The sequence below is a fragment of the Dasypus novemcinctus genome, chromosome 30 (assembly GCF_030445035.2).
Source record: "Dasypus novemcinctus isolate mDasNov1 chromosome 30, mDasNov1.1.hap2, whole genome shotgun sequence".
Taxonomy (NCBI): Eukaryota; Metazoa; Chordata; class Mammalia; order Cingulata; family Dasypodidae; genus Dasypus; species Dasypus novemcinctus.
In genome coordinates, this window is record NC_080702.1 from 27,325,907 (window position 1) to 27,344,459 (window position 18,553).

The window sequence follows — 18,553 nt, forward strand, 5'->3', positions numbered from 1 at the left end:
AAAAAGAAAAAGACCTCTATATTAATGCCACTGAATGATGCATTTACTGGTTAAGACGGCACATTTTATATTTACGGATATTTTATGACCATGCCATTTTCTTTTCCAGAGGGCATGGTGACACCTTCGTAAACGTTGCAACAACTCTCAGAACTTGCCCGACCTTGTCGACTTCCCCGAGGGGTTGCTTATTAGCTCATCCCCAACTCTGAACCCGTCTAGTAAAGAGAAGCAAGCATTCTTAGCTCCCCTTTACAAGTTGGAGAAAGGCTAATTTACTCGCCCCAGGACTGTCTGAGTCCACAGCGGTGGCTCTTCTCTGGCCCAACACTCTGCTGTGGATTCATGCCCATTTTTCTTTGAGGGTTCCCGTGTCCCCTTTTCTGCTGCTTCTCAGGGTTTCCCCCCAAAACCTGCTGAGAAGGTAATACTCCCTGCCCAGTGCGGTTCTCAACAACCCAAAGTATTGCATTTCACCCCTGGGGGGACCTGCTGAGCCTGGCAGGCCCTTTGAGGGGATTCAGGTAAGTTTCCTGCACGTGCTTTTTTTTTTTTGCAAGGGGCATCTGGTGCTTGGACCTTCAGGCTCAATAGTGAGACACCTGTTTTGGTTTTTTGTTTGTTTCCCATTTGTTTTGATTTCGCTCTGGGGGGAGGAAGCCGCCCTTCTGTGTGTCCAACTCCTTCTCTTAAAAGAATAAATCGATATTTACATCCAGACTCCGGGGATGGGGTCCATTGATTCCAGAGGTGTTTTTTTGTTTTTTTTTTTTGCTCACGATTGTCCCAGAGAACAAAATTCGGGCTGCGCTTTCCTGAAGATTCCGTTGAACCTTCTCATCGATTCTTGTTTAGCACCAACTGGACCCAACCAGACCCAAAACCTATAAAGAATTCCTGGAAAGGAAAAGGCCAGCGTAGACAGAGGCGGGCCTGGAGGGTGGGCAGGCCAGTTTCCATTTCTAAGTGTTTCCTTTTCTGAACCTGTCAGAGAATCATCTGGAAGGGAGGTCGCTCCCGGGGCACCGAAGAGAAACTCGGGGGGCGGGGGGGGAGGATCTCTCGGGAGGTGCATTTGGGGGAGTCGCTTCTTCGCCTGGCTGGGCAGACGCCAGCGACCGGGTCCCCCCCCCCCCCCCCCCCCCCCCGGGCAGGGCTGGAAGGCGAGGCAGGGCGGCACGGGTTAAAAAGCGGCGACCTCACCTCGGGCGTTGGAGACTCCGCCTCTCGCGGGGAGGCGAAGCGCTTGGAAAATCACCCCACTGCAAACCCCGCCCCGCTGCGGGCAGCCGCGCCTTGAAAGGCGCCCGGGGCCCCGGGCCCCGCGTGCAGTCGCCGACGCCGGGGTTCCCAGCTCACGCTCCGCGCGGAGGCTCGGGGGGCCGTGGGGGAGCTGCGAGCATGACACCCGCGGGCTGCGGGCTGCGCTGGGCCGTCGCCCTGCTCCTCGCCGCCGCGGCGGGGGCTGCAGGTAAGGCTGGCTCCAGGCGCCGCGCGCCAGGTCGGGGTGGGGCCCCGGGCTTGGGGAGCCCCCGAACCCCGGGAGCCCCTCAACTTTGGGAACCCTCAACTCGGGGGACCCCTTAACTCCGGGAGCCCCTGACCCCTGGGAACCCCAAAGTCGGGGAGCCCCCTTAACTCCGGGAGCCCCGAACTCGGCGAACCCGTGAACTCCGGGAGCCCAGGAACCTGGAGAACCCTAAACTCGGGGAGTCCCTTAATTCCGGGAGCCCCGAACTCGGGGAACCCGTGAAATCCGGGAGTCCCTGGACCTTGGGAACCCCAAACTCCGCGAGCCCCTGAACTTTGGGGACTGTAAACTCAGGGGAGCCCCTGAACTCGGGAGCCCCCGAAATCCGGGCGTCTCCGCACTCCGGGGGCCCTGAACTCGGGGAGCCCCCAAATTTGGGAAGCAGTCCCCCCCTCCCCCGCCCCGGTAACCAGCATCCGGCCCCTCCAAACATTTTGGGGGGCGTGGGTAGGAGAAAAACCCTTCCAGCCTTGGGAGACTTGTGGGAAAATGGCCCGAGGTCCTGCCCCAACGGTGGCAGGAAGCGCTGAAGGGCGCGCAGGTTTTAGGGGGGGCCCGGGCGCAGGTAACGGGGCGCAGCTGTCCCCGCAGCCTCCGCCCGCGGAGGGAACCCCTGGTTTTCCTCAGAGTTGGGGTTCTGAGGGACCCGCAAGGGGAGGAGCCGCCCTCAGGGGCATCCTAGGAGCGCGGGCGACCGGGGCACCCGAGACGGCCCGGGCTGGGGACCCCCAGGCGCCCGAGCGGGTTCCGCGCGGTCCCAGGACGCAGCGGTCTCTGCCCGCGCCGGGCGCGCTCCCCTGTCTCCGCCCCCCCAGGGCCCGCCCCCGACCTCCTATTGGACGCGGGTCGAACAGGCGCGTTCGAGCCACTCCCCTCGGCCAATGGGAAGCGCGCGCCGGGCGGGGCGGGGCCGGCGCACGCGCGGGGGCGGGGCCGGCGCGGCGCTCCGGGTGTGCGTCACGGGGGCGCCGCGGACGCCTGGCGCGCGCCGGGGGCTCCCGTCAGAGGCGGCGGCGCGTCCCCGGGGGCGCCTCCCGCGCCCGCGTCCTCGGGGCGCCGTCCCCACCCGCGCCCCGGCTCCTTCCTGGGCGTCCCGCGTAGCCTCGGGAAACTCTCTCCCTCCCTGCCTGGGCCCCGGGCTGGGAAGCGAACTTTCCAGAACCCCCCTCGGCCGGGGCGGGCCGAGGCCTGCGCAGACCCCTCGGGGGGGGGGGGGCCCTTGTCGGTGGCTCCTGGGGGCTTCGGGGGAGCTGCCCACGGGATGCTTTTCGAGTTCGGGGACGTTCAAGTTCAGAGCCGAGCCCGTTGGGGGCCAGATCGGGAATTCCTGTCCTCCCTGGGGTCCGCGGGGAGGGGGGGCGGTGCTTTAAATCCGCGCCTGAGAGGACCCCACCCCAGGCCGCGGGGAAACGGGCTTCTCCCTGCTGAGCGCCCCGGCGGGGTGGAGGGTTTTGATGATGAACAGGCTGGCGGGAACCTTTGGGGTTCGGCCGGGAGGCGGGGGAGGCAGGGTGCTGCCCTCCAGCCCCGGGGTGCTGGGAGCCACAGAAAGTTCTCCCTGGGGCATGAAGCCGGGTTTTGATCCAGAGGCCCCTGACAGAGTTGGGGCTCCCCCGGCGGCTGCACATCTTTTAAGAGAAAACGTTTCTGGGCGTTGGGTTTTCCTCTCCGGCTTGGGGTGGCCGAGGGGGTCTTATGTTCTCCGGGGCTGATGGTTTTTTCCCCACCTCTTGGGCCCTGGCTCGTTCCTTAGGTCTTTTCGGAGCCCTTCCAGGGAAACGTCGCCTCTGTTGCCTTAGGAAATGGAGGCAGGCAGTGCAGACTGCGTGTGCTTGAGCGTGTCAAAAGCGGTGAACGGTTGTGTGTACCTGAGTATCCAATCCCTTAGCCTCGCACCCAACTCTGAGAAAGTAGAGAATCCCCCCTGGGAGCTGTTTCTCCAGCACCATGCCCCAGAGGCAGCCGTGTGGCCTCGCCTGCCGTGCTTATCATACTTCTGGGGAACTCTGGTGCAAGATGGGCACAGCCTTTTTGAGACTGGAAACCTTGCAGGCCAATTGTGTGCCTCCTCCTGTCTTGCCAGGCTCTTCCTGTTTCTCTAGGATTCCTCCCCTGAGCCAATTCTAGATGCTTCTGTTACTCTTGTGTTTAGGCTCGAGAGTGCCCATCAGCTTTTTTTGCAGTCTTCTTTCATGTTCCAAATTAACCCCCTTGACGGCATCCACATGTGGCCCAGCTGTCAAGCGAGTGACCCCCTATTTCTGAGAGCCCCTGGAGGTAGCCCGCCGTGGACAGTGACAGTCCTTCGGGGGACAGGTTACCCCTTCCAGAAGGACTGGGGCCAAAAGTCTGGTCGACGAGACCACCCCCTGGAGAAAAGACCTTAGTGCCACCCAGTTTGGGAAAACGCCTTGGCAAGCTGATTTTTTTTTTTTTTAACTTTATTTTTAAAGAAGCTTTATAGATTAAGTTGATTGCTTATTCACTTTGGGCTGAGTCTGGTTAGTTTCTGATTTCCCTTTCCAGCAGTTTTCAGTGGCATGGGAAAGAAAACCTCGTAAGCGTTTCCTACCTCATTTGTATACTGCAGAAAAAAGCAGAAATGACTATTCTTCTTTCCTGTTTCGATAAGGTTGTTTCGGAGTTAATGACTCGTAACACCCATTCGTTTGTGTGTTTTTTGGAGGAGGGGTGGGGAGTGCAGTGCTCATTTAACTTTAGGCATCTCCAGGACAGGGGAGGTACAGAAGCAGGTGCTCTGGTTTGCTGTCGCCAGGATTCAAAACGACCGGATGTGGGAGACCCAAACCTTGCCTCGGTGGCAGTGGTGGCAGTGGGGAAGGACAGGCATGGCTGCTATTTCTCTGGGCTCTGGTATTGGGAACGGGACTAGACTTGTTCAGGAAAGTCTGGCCGGAGGTTGGGGCACCTGACTCCCCCCCCCCCTCAATCCCCATCCCCATTAGCAAGACTTATTTCCCAGCCTCCTGCTATCTGGCTGTGCCTGTGGCCATAAAATCCACTTTTTAAAACATTGCCTGGAGGATTGGCCAGCTGTCAGATCACCTGTCATGACAGGAATAGGTAGTGGTGGGCTCTTTCTGTTTGGGGGGGGGGGGGGTGTCTTTGGGCATCTATGGGGAAGCAAATGTTTGGAGAAATTGTCGTGGGGGGCAGGGGACAACTTGATGTCCAGAGAACACGCCTGAGTGTTCTTTTTCAAAGGGCCTGAAGGTGTTGGCTACCATTTCCAGTCCTTTCCGCTCTGTGAGTTGGGAAGTGAGCCCAGTGGGTTCAAGGTAACCGAAGCTGCTCACCGACTGAGCCTCCTCCTCCAAGGACTGCCCATCGCCTGAACTTCCTTTTCAGTTTTCTCTAGTGTCCTGGGATTCCAAGTGCTTTTCCCCGCCCCTCTACTCTGTGCATGAAGTGGAGGGAAGTGAGTCATTTCCTCCTTTGAGTCAGGAGGGTGTGGGGGTCTAGTAAAACCACCCTGAGTGAGACATCCTGTTCTGCTCAATAATTGGGCAATTGAATTATCAGCATCCGTGACCACAGCAGATTCCAAAGCTCAGCTCCTTCCCTCCCCACCCGTTCTCCCTGTCTCCTGGGCCCTAAACTGCGGCCACCTGGGCACTACCAAGTGCTGAATAATCCCTTACAGTACTCCCTCGTTACCACCTTCATCCTTTTTTCTGTTCTCGTCTCACCAGACCGGTTTCCCAACCTCTGGAAAGCACATTGGACTTCAACTTGGAAACCCCTGCCCGTTTACTTCCTTTTTAAGTTGAGGTCTCATTGACATACTATAAGGTGGACTGATAAGAAGCGAACAGCTGAGCGATTTTGACAAAGACCTGCATCCATGTAACCGAATATAGTGTAGTTTTATCCAGCCATCCTCTCCAGAAAGTTCCCTCACGCCCTTTTTCACTTGTCACCCCCCCTGCCCCCCCAGTATCAGTCATCCCCTGTTCTCATATCTGTCATATATTTGTCCATGTGGAATGTCACATAAATTCATCGAGTACGCACTTGAGCAAAAGGCATAACGTATTTTGGAGATTGACCAGTCATTGCGGGCATCAGTCGTTTGTCCCTCATTCCCGTGTAGCTTTCCGCTGGCCGGATGTGCCACCCACCTGTCGGCTCTAAGCTGACGTTTATTGTTCAGGGAGTGGCCGGGGCTGCTGCTTCTGCGTTCTGTCCTTCAGTCTTCACAGCAGTCTCTAGGAAATAAGAGACTGCAAACAGGGAAACTGAGGCACAGAAGGGGGATCTCATTTGCCCAAGTCATGTTAGTTAAATGGCCTAGAAAGCCATCTAGACTCCCTTCTGCCGGTCTAACTGCCTTAAGAGGGAATCTGCACGGCAATGCTGTGTGAACCATCCAGTAGGAAGGGGTAAAGGAGGATATCATCCCCCATAAGTCCTTTTGCCCAAAATACCAAATCAGATTTCTCGCTCTGCCCACACAAACTTCATATAACAACTGCAATAAATAATTTTTTAAAAAAATGGACCCTTACATTGGAATTGTTCTGCATGATTTTGCAGTGATGGGTACAGGCCATGATACGTTTTGTCAAACCTATAAAATTGCATGGTACAAAGTGTAATCCGTAATGTAAACTATAGGCCATGGTTAGTAGCAGTGCTTCAGTATTTATTCATCAACTGTAACAAATGTACCACATCCATGAAAGATGCTTTTTTTTGTTTTTTTTTTAAGTACCGGGGACGGGGATTGAAGCCAGGACCTCATATTTGGGAAGTGGCATTCAACCACTGAGCCACCTCAGCTTCCCTGAGTTGGTTTTGTCATTTGTTTTGCTTGTCGTTTGTTTTTTCAGGAGGCACTGGGATCTGAACCCAGGACTTCCGTGTGGGAGGCGAGTATTCAACTGCTTGAGTCACATCCACTCCCATGAAAGATGTTATTAATAGGGGAAAATGTGAGAGGGGGAGTAGGTGAGGTAAATGGAAATCCCCTATATATATTTTGAAATTTCTTCTCCTCCTGCTTTCCCCCATTGTCTGCTCTCTGTGCATTTGCTGTGTGTTCTTCTGTATCTGCTTGTCTTCTCATTAGGTGGCTCTGGGAACTGACCTTGGGACCTTGCGGAGTGGGGGAGAGGCAGTAATTCTCTCGCGCCACCTCAGCATCCTGTTCTGCTGCGTCTTCTTATTTTCTCTCCTCTGTGTCTCTTTTTTTTTTTTTAAATCTTACCTTTTTTTTTGAGGTTTTATTTATTTATTTAATTCCCCCCCCTCCCCCGGTTGTCTGTTCTCTGTGTCTATTTGCTGCGTCTTGTTTCTTTGTCCGCTTCTGTTGTCATCCGTGGCAGGGGGAGTGTGGGTGGCGCCACTCCTGGGCAGGCTGCACTTTCTTTTGCGCTGGGTGGCCCTCCTTACGGGGCGCACTCCTTGCGCGTGGGGCTCCCCTACGCGGGGGACACCCCTGCGTGGCAGGGCACTCCTTGCGCGCATCAGCACTGCGCATGGGCCAGCTCCACACGGGTCAAGGAGGCCCGGGGTTTGAACCGCGGACCTCCCATGTGGTAGACGGACGCCCTAACCACTGGGCCAAGTCCGCTTCCCATCCTCTGTGTCTCTTGTTGCATCATCTCGCTGTGCCAGCTCTCCATGTCAGCTGGCACTCCTGCGCAGGGCTGCACTCCCATGTGGGCCGGCACTCCATGTGGGCCAGCTCGCCCTCACCAGGAGGCCCTGGGCATCGAACCCTGGACCCCCCATATGGTAGACGGGAGCCCGGTTGTTTGAGCCACATCCATTTCTCTGAATCCCCTACTTTTTTGATAGAACTTTTCTGTAATTTGAAACTGCTTTAAAAATAAAGGGGAGAAGTGTAAAAAAAAAAAAAAAAAGGGAGGGGGTGGCCTTGAAAAAGTTACTTAGGGGAAATGGACTTTTTCCACACATCCTCTGGCAGTGCCAATACCCTGCCCTCGCTTGTCTAGGTATGGTGTACTCATCTGAGCCGTGAGACCGTTTATGTCCTGAACCAGAGGGTGGTTAATCAAGTACCACAACTCAGTCGTGTCGGGTTGTCCAGGAAGCTGGTTTTCAAACTGAGTCCCAGGTTCAAGGTTGGGTAGAATACTCAAGGACCTACAGAGGTCTCGGGCCTTATCTCTCACAGTTAGAAAGACCAAAGCCAACAGAGGGCATTTGGGGGAAGCAGACGTGGCTCAACGGATAGAGCATCCGCCTACCACATGGGAGGTCCGCGGTTCAAACCCCGGGCCTCCTTGACCCGTGTGGAGCTGGCCCATGCGCAGTGCTGATGTGCGCAAGGAGTGCCCTGCCACGCAGGGGTGTCCCCTGTATAGGGGAGCCCCACGCACAAGGAGTGCGCCCCATAAGGAGAGCCGCCCCATGCAAAAAAAGAACAGCCTGCCCGGGTGTGGTGCCGCACACAGGGAGAGCTGATGCAACAAAAAAAGCAACCTGGTTTCCCAGTGCTGCGTGACAAGAATGCAAGTGGACACAGAACACACAACAAATGCACACAGCGCAGACAACGGGGGGAAGGGGAATGAAAAAAAAAGTCATTCGGGAGGTCATAGCATCAGAAACTAACTTTAACTTTCTCCTTTCCTCCCTCCTTCCCTCCCTCTCTCCCTCTTTCCTTCTCTCTTTCTTTCTCTCCTTCTCTCCTCCTCTCTCTTCCTCTCTTTTTTCTTTCTTCCTCTCTCTCTCTCCCTCTCCTACTCCAGCATTCTTAAAAGAAAATCAAACCCCGAAGTAAAGAACAAAAGAAGCTCCCATGCCTCTATTTCCTTTGCAGAAGTCCTCATGTTTTTTTATACACCTTTTTTTTTTCCGCTATGTATTTTTATATAGATTCTTTATTATCTATTGCTACATTATCAAGTGACTCCAAAACTTAGCAACTTAAAACAACACGTGCTTATTGCCTCCCAGTTTTCTGGGGGTCAGGAATTTGGGAGCGGCAGGGCCGGGCGGTTTCTGGCACAGGGGCTCTCGCAGAGTTGCCGTCGAGATGCCAGAAGGGGAAAAACAAGCTAAAAAAGCATTGGCGGGGACCGCGACCCCCTGAAGGCTCGACTGGGGTGGGCGGCCCGACTTCCGATGGCCCCCCCAGATGGTGTGGGACTCCCCACCGCAGGGTGCTGTCCCCCGGGCTGCCGAGGGGGCCCTCATGGCGGGCAGCCGGCCTCGTCCAGAGCCAGCCCGGGCCTGGCCTTTTGTCAGAGGTCCTGGGTACACCCACGGCCCGGGCCCTCGGCTTCCCCTTTCGAAGGGAGAGTAGCCGGATTTGTGGCCTTGTTTTCAGTGGCCGCAGGTTTGTTTCCTCCTTTTTCTCTAGTCTGATCGAGGCTTGGCTGGTCGTTCTTTGTGCGTCCATCGTCGTGCACACGTGTTGGTATTTCCCTGGGGTCCCTAGAGTTGCGCACTTGCAATTTTTTTGACAGATTCTGCCCCGCTATGGCTCCCCAAAAGGTGACCCGGGAAAGAATGCTCCTTTCTTCAAACCTTTTTTCCAGCTAGGTGGTGGAGCAGGCCCCGATTTCCAGCACGCCTCTTGACCGAAACGACCCTGTCCTTGTAAGGTACTGGCCTAGCCACTCGCAGCAAAAGGCCCTACACTCTCCAGGAGCTCAAGTGCAGGCTGGGAGGGCGGCCGGCCAACAGGCCGTATCGATACAGCCTGAAAGGGGTGGTAAAAGGGGGTTTTAGGAGTTGGGGGGGACACCTGTCCCAGTCTTCTGGCAGGTCAGTGTCCCAGTTGAACCGAAACTCGGAGGAATTAGCCAAGCCCCGAGGCGGGGAGCCGGGCAGGGGCAACCGCGGGCCTCTGAGGCCTGAGGTGGCGAAACATTTACGGGATCGAGTGTGGAGGTGGGTGGTGGTGTCGAGGTCAAGGCGCGACACACCTGGCCCGGTGACAGACGCCGCCTCCTCCGTGTCGTAACTTTCCCTCCTGCGGGTTGGGAGACGGTTGGCGAAACCTTGCGATTTCAAGGGCCTCTCTCTCTCTCCCTCTTGCTCACCGGGAGAGGTCCCGGGGCCGCAGTTTGGAGGGGACACAGATGTCTGTCCACGGGAAGGGACGGGAGGGGAAGAGGGGCTCCGGCCACAAACCCCCCGGCTGGGAGGCGCTGGCCTCCTCCCCGCTGGCTGCAGCGCGCCCAGCATCTCGTGGTCTATGTGGTTTGGACCGAGGATGGGGTGAGCTGGTGACCGGGACACTTCTTCCACCGTGGACTTGACCGTCCTCCTCCTTCCCTGCCACGTCTTCTTTTTGCCCCCCGACGCTCCAGAAATCTTTCTTCGCCTTTGTGGTTTGTTTTTAACAAACCACATCGTCCCGATTCGCCCCACCCTTTGCGTTGAGGCCTCTCTTTTCTCCCATGACCTTTTCTTTTCGGAATAATATCACACTTAGACTGAAAAGTGGCAGGTATCCCAGAGACTTCTCTGATCCCTTACCCATTTCCAGTAATTTTAATATCTTACGTGTATCTGTTATGTAAGAGAAGGTACCTATCTATGGTACAGTGGCCAAAGCTAAGAGAGTAACAGTATTGATTTGAGACGTTATCACCTTTCACCAACTTTTCCTTCAGTGTCTTTTCCTGTCCCAGGATCCAAGGATCCAAGCCAGTGTACCACATTGCACTGGGCACTAAAGCCTTGTCGTCTTTTTTTTGGCACTAAAAGTTTTTTATATAATTACCTAACCCTAATTCTAACTTTCACCCTAACCTTTAAAACTGTAAGCCATAGACAACTACAACCCAATCCACAACGACAAAGCTAAACCTAAGCAAACAGCCTAAAACAAACCTAACCCAAGCCCTAAAACAGACCCGCAAATTAACAATCAACCAAACGCATAACCTACGCTAAACCAGAACCAAATCATAACCATAAACATAATTCTAAAGCTAATCCTAACCTAAAGTCTTTTGATCATGATCTTAACCAGTTGGCCCCCAAAGTTTGGGGTCATGCACCCCACTGGTTAAAAAAAATGTTTGTTTGAGCACGTCCTCCCAATGTAATTTTTATAGTCTACCTGTATGTAATATACATTGCACAACTTAGCCATACACAAAGGCCAGAATATTGTATGTAATGGACATTGCACAACTTCCACAAAAGGCCAAAATCTTGAGAAAGACGAGATAAAAATCAAATATGCTGTCTTTGAAGATACCCTGTTATTTGCAATGGCTGCGTACTACAGTTAGTTAAAATCTCGAGCCACAATGTAGATAGTTAGGGCAAAATTCATCATTCGTGATGGGGCATGTGGCGCCGTATTTCAGATAGCATTCCTGATATCTTTGAATTTGTTTGCTATGCTTCCATTATCTCTCACCTCTGATCAACTTTTTCCTTGTAGGTTGGATGTACTAGAAGTATACTTCTTTGCTTGAATTTGACTTAGCAGCGTTGTCTTCAATCTCTAGTTTTTTTTTTGTTTGAATTTTACTGTGGTAATATTCCTATAGTATAAAATTTGCCATTTTAACTACTCCTAAGTGTACAGTTCAATGGCATTGATTATATTTACAAATGCCGTGCTAGTGTCACTACTATCCATTACCAAATCTTTTTTATCGCCTTCCTGATTTCTTTTTACGTGACTCATCTTTTACGAGAGGTGGCTAAAGCTGATCGGTGCAGCCATTAAATTGGGCACAACATTGTTGCCACACAATGAGAGTGAACCAATTGTCAACTTTTCCGCCCTTTGCTGTAAGGCCGTGACCTGACATTTGCATACGTCCCGTCTAGGCATATCTCATTGGCTTAAACGTCATCCAAGGCCGTACCTAGCTGCAAGGGAGGCTGGGCAGTGACAGACTTAATCGAGTCATAGACCCAGCTAAAAGCATGGAGGTCTTGGAGAAGAGGAGAACGTAATTGGAAACAAAAACCACACAAGAAAATTCTAATATCTCATTGCCCTCACTGGGTCATACTTAAGACTCAACCGCCATCATGTTAAAACCTTTAAAGAATTGTTGATTTTGGAGGCTTTTTTGGACTTTCCTTTCCGCCTTCCATAATCCTTTCGGGTTTGTGAAATTTAATTGGCCGTGCTCAGTTTCCTGGGTACTGGGCCGGTACTGCTAACATGTCTCAGTGTTCAGGGGCTGCTGTGACAAGTACCGCCAACCGGGTGGTTTCATTCAATAGAAATTTAGCCCTTCCCAGTTCTGGAGGCTGAAGGTTCGCAAGTCAAGGGGTTGGCAGGGCCGTGCTCACTCTGCGCCCCATTTCAGGAGCCTACTTTTGCCCCTTTCACGTCCCCGTGGCTTCTGGCTGCGTCACTCCAACCTTCGCCTCCGTCTTCACTTGGTCTGTGCCCTCCGTACCTGCGCCTCCGTGTCCCCACATCCCTCTTCTGATGAGGACACTGTCACGTCGGATATAAGGCCCGCCCTAACCCAGTACCCTACACCAATCGCATCTGCAAAAACCCTATTTCCGAAGAGGGCCACATCCCAGTGTTCCAGGCGGGTGTGAATTTGGGGTGATATTGCTCAACCCAGGTCATCACGTAGCTGGCCGGCCAGAGACACAGGTTGCTTTTTTTTTGTCCTGATCTGCGACTCAAGGGCCTCCCCTCCCCTTCTCTCCCCTCTCAGAAGAAGACAAATGCGGAAGGAGCGGATTCCAGTGCTCCGACGGGAAGTGCATCTCCTACAAGTGGGTTTGCGACGGGGTCACCGAGTGCCAGGACGGCTCCGATGAGTCCCAGGAGACCTGCAGTGAGTGCCCTTTGGGGAGTGGGGCGCCCCTGGCCCTTCCTGGTGGCCACGAGACGAGGGGGGAGACTGGTTCAGGGGCAGCCGTTGCTCAGCCACGACCCAGGAAGCAGGAGAGAATGTTCTACTGTGACTGTCCTTTCAATGTCTCTTTCTAAAAGTTTTAGGGGAGCGGATGTCGCTTAGGGGTTGAGCGCCTGTTTCCCATATCTGAAGTCCTGGGGTTCTATCCCCGGTACCTCCTAAAAACAAAATAAACGAAAACACCAACTCTCATTGGGGAGCAGATGTAGCTCTGGTTGAGCACCTGCCTCCCACGTGCAATGTCCTGGGTTCGATCCACGCTGCCGCCTCGAAAATTTTCTTAATCATGCATTTGATTTGAATATCCAAAACATGATCATTTTAAAATGCAATTCACGGGGGGAAATTATTTAAGCCATTTCACACTCTTGTGGGTTTTTTGTACTAGACCTGTATAATCCAGCGTGTAGTTTACACTTGGAACAATTTGGACAAAGATTCTGGCCATATTTTAGCAGTGACAAGAATAGCCCAGGACTAGTAACTTTTGAGCCCTTGTTCTGTGTCAAGCTCTGTCTGGGTGTTTGGAATCATCATCTTGTAATATGGCCGCGATCCGACTTACAAGGCTAGTTTTGCTCTCCCTCTGTCCCAATGAGGGAACTTGAATTCAGAACTGAATAACTTGTCCCAGATCCAAGAACTAGTTGGAAAAAAGGAAGAGGGTCTGAGCCCAGGTTTGCCTGACTCCAAAACTGCCAGAGCAATTGTCAGCTTGTTTGTGTGGGAAACAAGAAGTTTACAAAATGCAGGTAAAACAGGGGCCATCTAATTTAGCTTTGGAATATATCCTATCTCGGTCATCTAACCATTAAAATATCCATCTATTTGTTTTTGACTTTTCACCCCCAACCCTAAGATCTTGTGAAAAATTGCAATTTGTGTGTTTAGGTTTCTGAAGTTTAAAAACATAATTTTTTTTTTTTGAAACATATAATATTTAATAACTTTTCCCTTGATTTGTTCTCATTCTTTTTGTTCCTACTCCTTTCCCCCTTTAATATGTTTTGAGTTTTTATTTCATTTTATAACCTGAATAATTCCTGGGATAATCTAAACTCCATACCTGGTTAAAAAAAAATGCTCGCAGAAATAGGGTATTTTTGTAATCAATTTTTTTAAACAAATCAATTTTATTGATACATATTAATAAAGCAAACAGTCCATCCCCCAAAATACAGTATTTTTAAAAATATGTTTTCTGAGAATAGAGACGTTTCCTTTCCGTGATCACCCAGGTTCCAAAAAAAACACCATAGGATATATATTCCTCTATGACCATTGTTTTCAACCATCTCCATCAGAATGCCCCTTTTGTTCTATTTTATTTTTAGGAGGTAGCGGGGATTGAACCCAGGACCCCGTACGTGGAAAGCAGGTGCTCAACCACCGAGCTCCATCTGCTCCCCCAGAGAGAGCTGGTGTTTTCATCTGTTGGTTTTTAGGAGGCGCCAGGGCGCGAACCTGGGGCCTCGTGCCCGGGAGGCAGGCGCTCAACCGCCGAGCTGCCCCCACCCCGCGGACGCCCCTCGCTTTGACCCACTTCCTGAAAGCTCCGGGACTGGCAGGTGGGGCGGGTCCTCCCTTTGAAGTAAGGCTCGCTCCCGTCTCCCCTCCCTCAGTGTCCGTCACCTGCAAATCGGACGACTTCAGCTGCGGCGGCCGTCTCAACCGCTGCATCCCCCAGCTGTGGAGGTGTGACGGCCAGGTGGACTGCGAGGACGCCTCGGACGAGCAGGACTGTGGTGAGCGGCCTGGGCCCCGGCGCTGGGTCTGGGGGCGCTCGGGCCAAGCCCGCCACCCCTCACGTTCCACCTAGACCGGGAGGCGGCGTGGCGTGACCCGCCCTCGGCACCCTTCCCTCTTGTTCTGGAAGGCGGAGGGCACCTGCGCCAAGAGGCCACTGCCTGTTTCTTCGTGTGTAAACTGGGGCCGCAGGGGGTGCCTCCCCTTTGGGCCAGCCTGGCTCTGGGTCCAGCACGTGACCCCCCCCCCAATCCGCCACTGGCCACGGGAGCCGCTGCCTCTCCCCACCCCTCTCCTGTGACCCACTCGCCCAGCTAATCACTGAAAAAAGAGTGTCGACGACCCGGGATTGTAGGCTCAAAAGTGGTTAAAATGGGAAATTGGACGTATTTGTCAGAATTTCTAAAAATCACTTTTGTTTATTAGAAAAACACCAACATTGCCACCAGAGGGGGGATATGTTACGAAACGAGGCCTACTGTCCTGAGAACAATTTTCTGATTTTGGTTTCCCAACTTTCCCTCCCTTCACTTTCTGAGCTCTCTAGTTCCTCCAAATCCTCGCCAACAGGTTCTTTGGAATTCTAGCATGTTCAGTCAGTGTATAGCGGTAACTTGGTGGTTCCAATTATATTTTCCTGATCGGTGATGCTACTGAGCAGTTACTCACATGTGTAGTGGCCATTCGGCGATCCTCTTTCGTGAAATGTCTAAATGTCCGTTTAGATCTTGTGCCTGTTTATAATCGGGTTGTGAGTCTCTTTCTTCTTATGAGCATCTTTTTTTTTTTTTTGAAGGTTCCAGGATTGAACCCTGGACGGTGCTCAGCCACGGCGCTCTCCCTGCCGCCCAGTCTTTTTCTTATTTATAGGTTGCGATTCTTTATAGATTTTGGAGCCATCTGCTTTGTTGGAGATGTACGTCATACATGTTACATTCTCTACATCTGTGGCCTATCTTTTCATTCTTTTAATGGCCTCTTTGAAGGAACAGTTCTTATTTTCAATGAAATTAAATTTATCGATATATATATATTTTTTTAAAAAAGGAAATAAGGCCAAGATTCTTGAAGGCATTTTGGGGCTCTCTGAGCTCTTTTTTTAAATTTTATTTTAACCCTTTTTATTGTAGTAATAACTGTAGAGCTCAGAATCTCAGAATGTCCCATCTTTTTTTTTCCTTAGCAAATTTTTTTGTCTTTATTTTTTTAATATTACATTAAAAAAATATGAGGTCCCCATATACCCCCCACCCCCTCACCCCACAGCTCCCCCCATAGCAACTATCTCCTCCATCATCATGAGACATTCATTGCATTTGGTGAATACATCTCTGAGCACTGCTGCATCTCATGGTCAATGGTCCACACCATAGCCCACACTCTCCCACGTTCCACCCAGTGGGCCATGGGAGGACATACACTGTCCGGTAACTGTCCCTGCAGCACCACCCAGGACAACTCCAAGTCCCGGAAATGCCCCCACATCACATCTCTTCCTCCCACTCCCCACTCCCAGCAGCCACCATGGCCGCTGTCTGCACACCAGTGCCACGTTTTCTTCGATTACTAGAATGTCCCATCTTTAACCCCACTTGAGCCTACAGGTCAGTCGTGTCAGTGACGGCCCCTTAGACCCACCACCCTGACATTTTCATCATCTCAGACAGCTCGCCTTCGCTGCCCTTAGCTCCAGCAACAGTAATAAAAATAACAGCAACAAACTCTTAGAGGGTGCTTGCTGGGCCCCAGCCTGCGGGCTTTACCTCTGTTAACTCACTAGCCCTCACAGCGACCCCGGGAGGCACAGACCGGGGGGGAAACTGAGGCGCAGAGCGGGGCAGTGACCGGCCTGGGGCTCTCCGCGCCTCAGTTTCCCCGTCTGCAGCACGGGCTGGCGCGGGGAGGCGGGCGCCCCTCGGTGACCGGGTCGTCTCCCGCAGCCCCCAAGACGTGCGCCGCTGGCGAGTTCCGCTGCCTTGACGGGACATGCATCTCCCAGGAGTTCGTCTGCGACACCGACCGGGACTGCCTGGACGGGTCGGACGAGGCCTCGTGCCCCGCGCTGCCCTGCGGCCCGGCCAGGTTCCAGTGCAACAACTCCGCCTGCATCCCCGAGCTGTGGGCCTGCGACGGCGACCCCGACTGCGGGGACGGCTCGGACGAGTGGCCGCAGCGCTGCGGGGGCCGCAACACGTCCGCCGCCCGGGAGGGCAGCGGGCCCTGCTCCGCCTTCGAGTTCCACTGCCGCAGCGGCGAGTGCATCCACGCCAGCTGGCGCTGCGACGGGGGCCCCGACTGCAAGGACAAGTCCGACGAGGAGGCCTGCGGTACGTGTGGAAGCCTCTGGAAGGCCTCGGCGCGTCTCCAGCTGTGGCCCGAGCCGTGCCTTGGGGTGGTCAAATGCTTTTGTGTTTGTGTTTAAGAGTTATTATTTATTTCTCTCTCTTCCCCCCCCCCACCCCGTTGTCTCTGTGTCCACTCACTGTGTGTTCTTCTGTGTCCGCTTTCATTCTTGTCAGCTGCACCGGAAATCTGTGTCTCTTTTTGTAGTGTCATCTTGTTGTGTCAGCTCTCCGTGTGGGCGGCGCCATTCCTGGGCAGGCCGCGCTTTCTTTCGCCCTGGGCGGCTCTCCTTACGGGTACACTCCTTGCACGTGGGGCTCCCCTACACGGGGGACACCCCTGCGTGGCGCGGCACTCCTTGCGCACATTAGCACTGCGCATGGGCCAGCTCCACACGGGTCAAGGAGGCCCCGGGGTTTGAACCGCGGACCTCCCATGTGGTAGATGGATGCTCTATCCATTGAGCCACATCTGCTTCTCTCTGCTAGCTTTTTGATGAATTCCATGTTCTAAAAAATTCAGGTGAGGAAAGACTAGAAGGAAATCTGGGAAAATCTTACTGGTGGTTGTTAGGGCCTAAGATTTGGGGTGATTTACCCCCCTTCCTACTCTCTAAACTTAGCTTTTGCTTTAATAGTAATTTCCGCTGAGTCATCGTCTTGAGGAACAAAAGTACTGGTGTAAAAGAAAATCTTCTAAAACTAAGATTAGGTCAAAATTAGAATATGAAGACAGGTATGCTTCTGCCTCGGGCCTTTTTTTTTTTTAAGAGAAGTTGTGAGCTTACAAAATGATCACGGATAAAGTGCAGAATTCCCATACAGCACCCCTCCACCAGCACCGCCCATCGTTATGGAGCATTTGTTCCAGATGAGGAGAGACCCCCATCGTCTCTTACTACTAACTATGGCCCATGGTACACGCTTGGTCTCTTTTCCATACCTCCCTATCGTGAACGCCACGTGTTAGTGTTGTCCATCCGTTCTAGTTCACAAGAGAACACTCATCTTGTTGGCCACAGCCCGTCTCCCGCCACACGGCTCATCGTGTTATACAGTCCCTCGCCTTGGACAGTTCCTCCAAAGTGCACGCTCCCTGACTCTCACTTCCGTCACCGAGCTGTGCACTCCTCGCCCCAGTGCGCCTCATTCCTCCCCGACCCGCTTTTCCCAGCCGTTCCTTCGAGCCAGGAGGACGAGCTGTTTACTTCTGCCAGTGGCCGAGGCAGGGGTGGCTGCCCCCGGAGCTCAGAGGGCCGGCTCCTCGTAGCCTGTCGGGAAACGGCTGCTTCAAAGGTGCCGGGGTTTGTTTTTTTTTTCCTCCTGTGGCCTCTCCTGGAAAGCCAACACCCTCTGTCTTTCACAGCGGTGGCCACGTGTCGCCCGGATGAGTTCCAGTGCGCTGATGGTAGCTGTATCCACGGCAGCCGGCAGTGCAACAAGGAGCACGACTGCAAGGACATGAGTGACGAGGTCGGCTGCGTCAACGGTGAGTGGGGCTGCGGGTCGGGGCGTGCGCAGGGCGACAACTGGCCACCCGGCTTCCTGTCCTTTGGGGGACGGGGGTCCCAGATGAGGGAGGCGTTCCCAGGGCTCCTTGGGCAAGGAACCCCCCGCCCTGAGCCCACTTCGCGTTGTCTCTAAATGTGCACCAAGCACTTAACTCCAGGGCCACGTGATTCCACGAGGCCGGTGTGTCCTGACCCAGTGTCCCTTGGCATGTGGTGACATGTGCAATAGGATGGTGAAGCAGCTCCCTGGACCTAAGAGTCCAGCAGTTGCACAACCATGAACAGACGTAAGAGAAATCCACCCAGAGGCACTGATTTAATGGCCAGAAACCTGGAAGTGGCCCCTACGGCCCCAGCCATTGAATCGGCTTTAATGTGGCGGCACCGTCAACGCAGCGGGCCAGCGTCCAGCCAAGGAAACGCATGGCCACGCGGCTAAACCTCGGCGCCCTCACGGGGTGTCTTGGCTTGCCACAGGGCCGCCGAGGCAAATTAACCAGAAACGGGGCGGCTTTGATAGTAGGAATTTCGTAAGGGGTAAATGGTGCAGTTCAAGGCCACGACAGGTCG

The 18,553-nt window shown here is 53.4% G+C and overlaps 1 protein-coding gene across 3 annotated transcripts in view; it reads left to right on the forward strand.

Annotated features, from left to right (window-relative positions):
• The first annotated feature begins 1,267 nt into the window (after positions 1–1,267).
• Positions 1,268–18,553, forward strand: part of LDLR (low density lipoprotein receptor) — a 32,429-nt gene continuing 15,143 nt past the window's right edge. Inside the window, exons 1-7 of one of the 3 annotated variants that reach the window (XM_071212744.1) lie at positions 2,517–4,970; positions 6,385–6,507; positions 9,064–9,129; positions 12,181–12,303; positions 14,007–14,129; positions 16,071–16,457; positions 17,839–17,961. In XM_071212744.1, the coding sequence (XP_071068845.1) occupies position 12,303; positions 14,007–14,129; positions 16,071–16,457; positions 17,839–17,961 (634 nt within the window). In that variant the 5' untranslated portion in view covers positions 2,517–4,970; positions 6,385–6,507; positions 9,064–9,129; positions 12,181–12,302. Of the gene's footprint in view, positions 1,472–2,516; positions 4,971–6,384; positions 6,508–8,510; positions 9,130–12,180; positions 12,304–14,006; positions 14,130–16,070; positions 16,458–17,838; positions 17,962–18,553 lie in introns of those variants that run through there. The other 2 variants (XM_058290513.2, XM_071212743.1) reach the window with 2 other exon arrangements.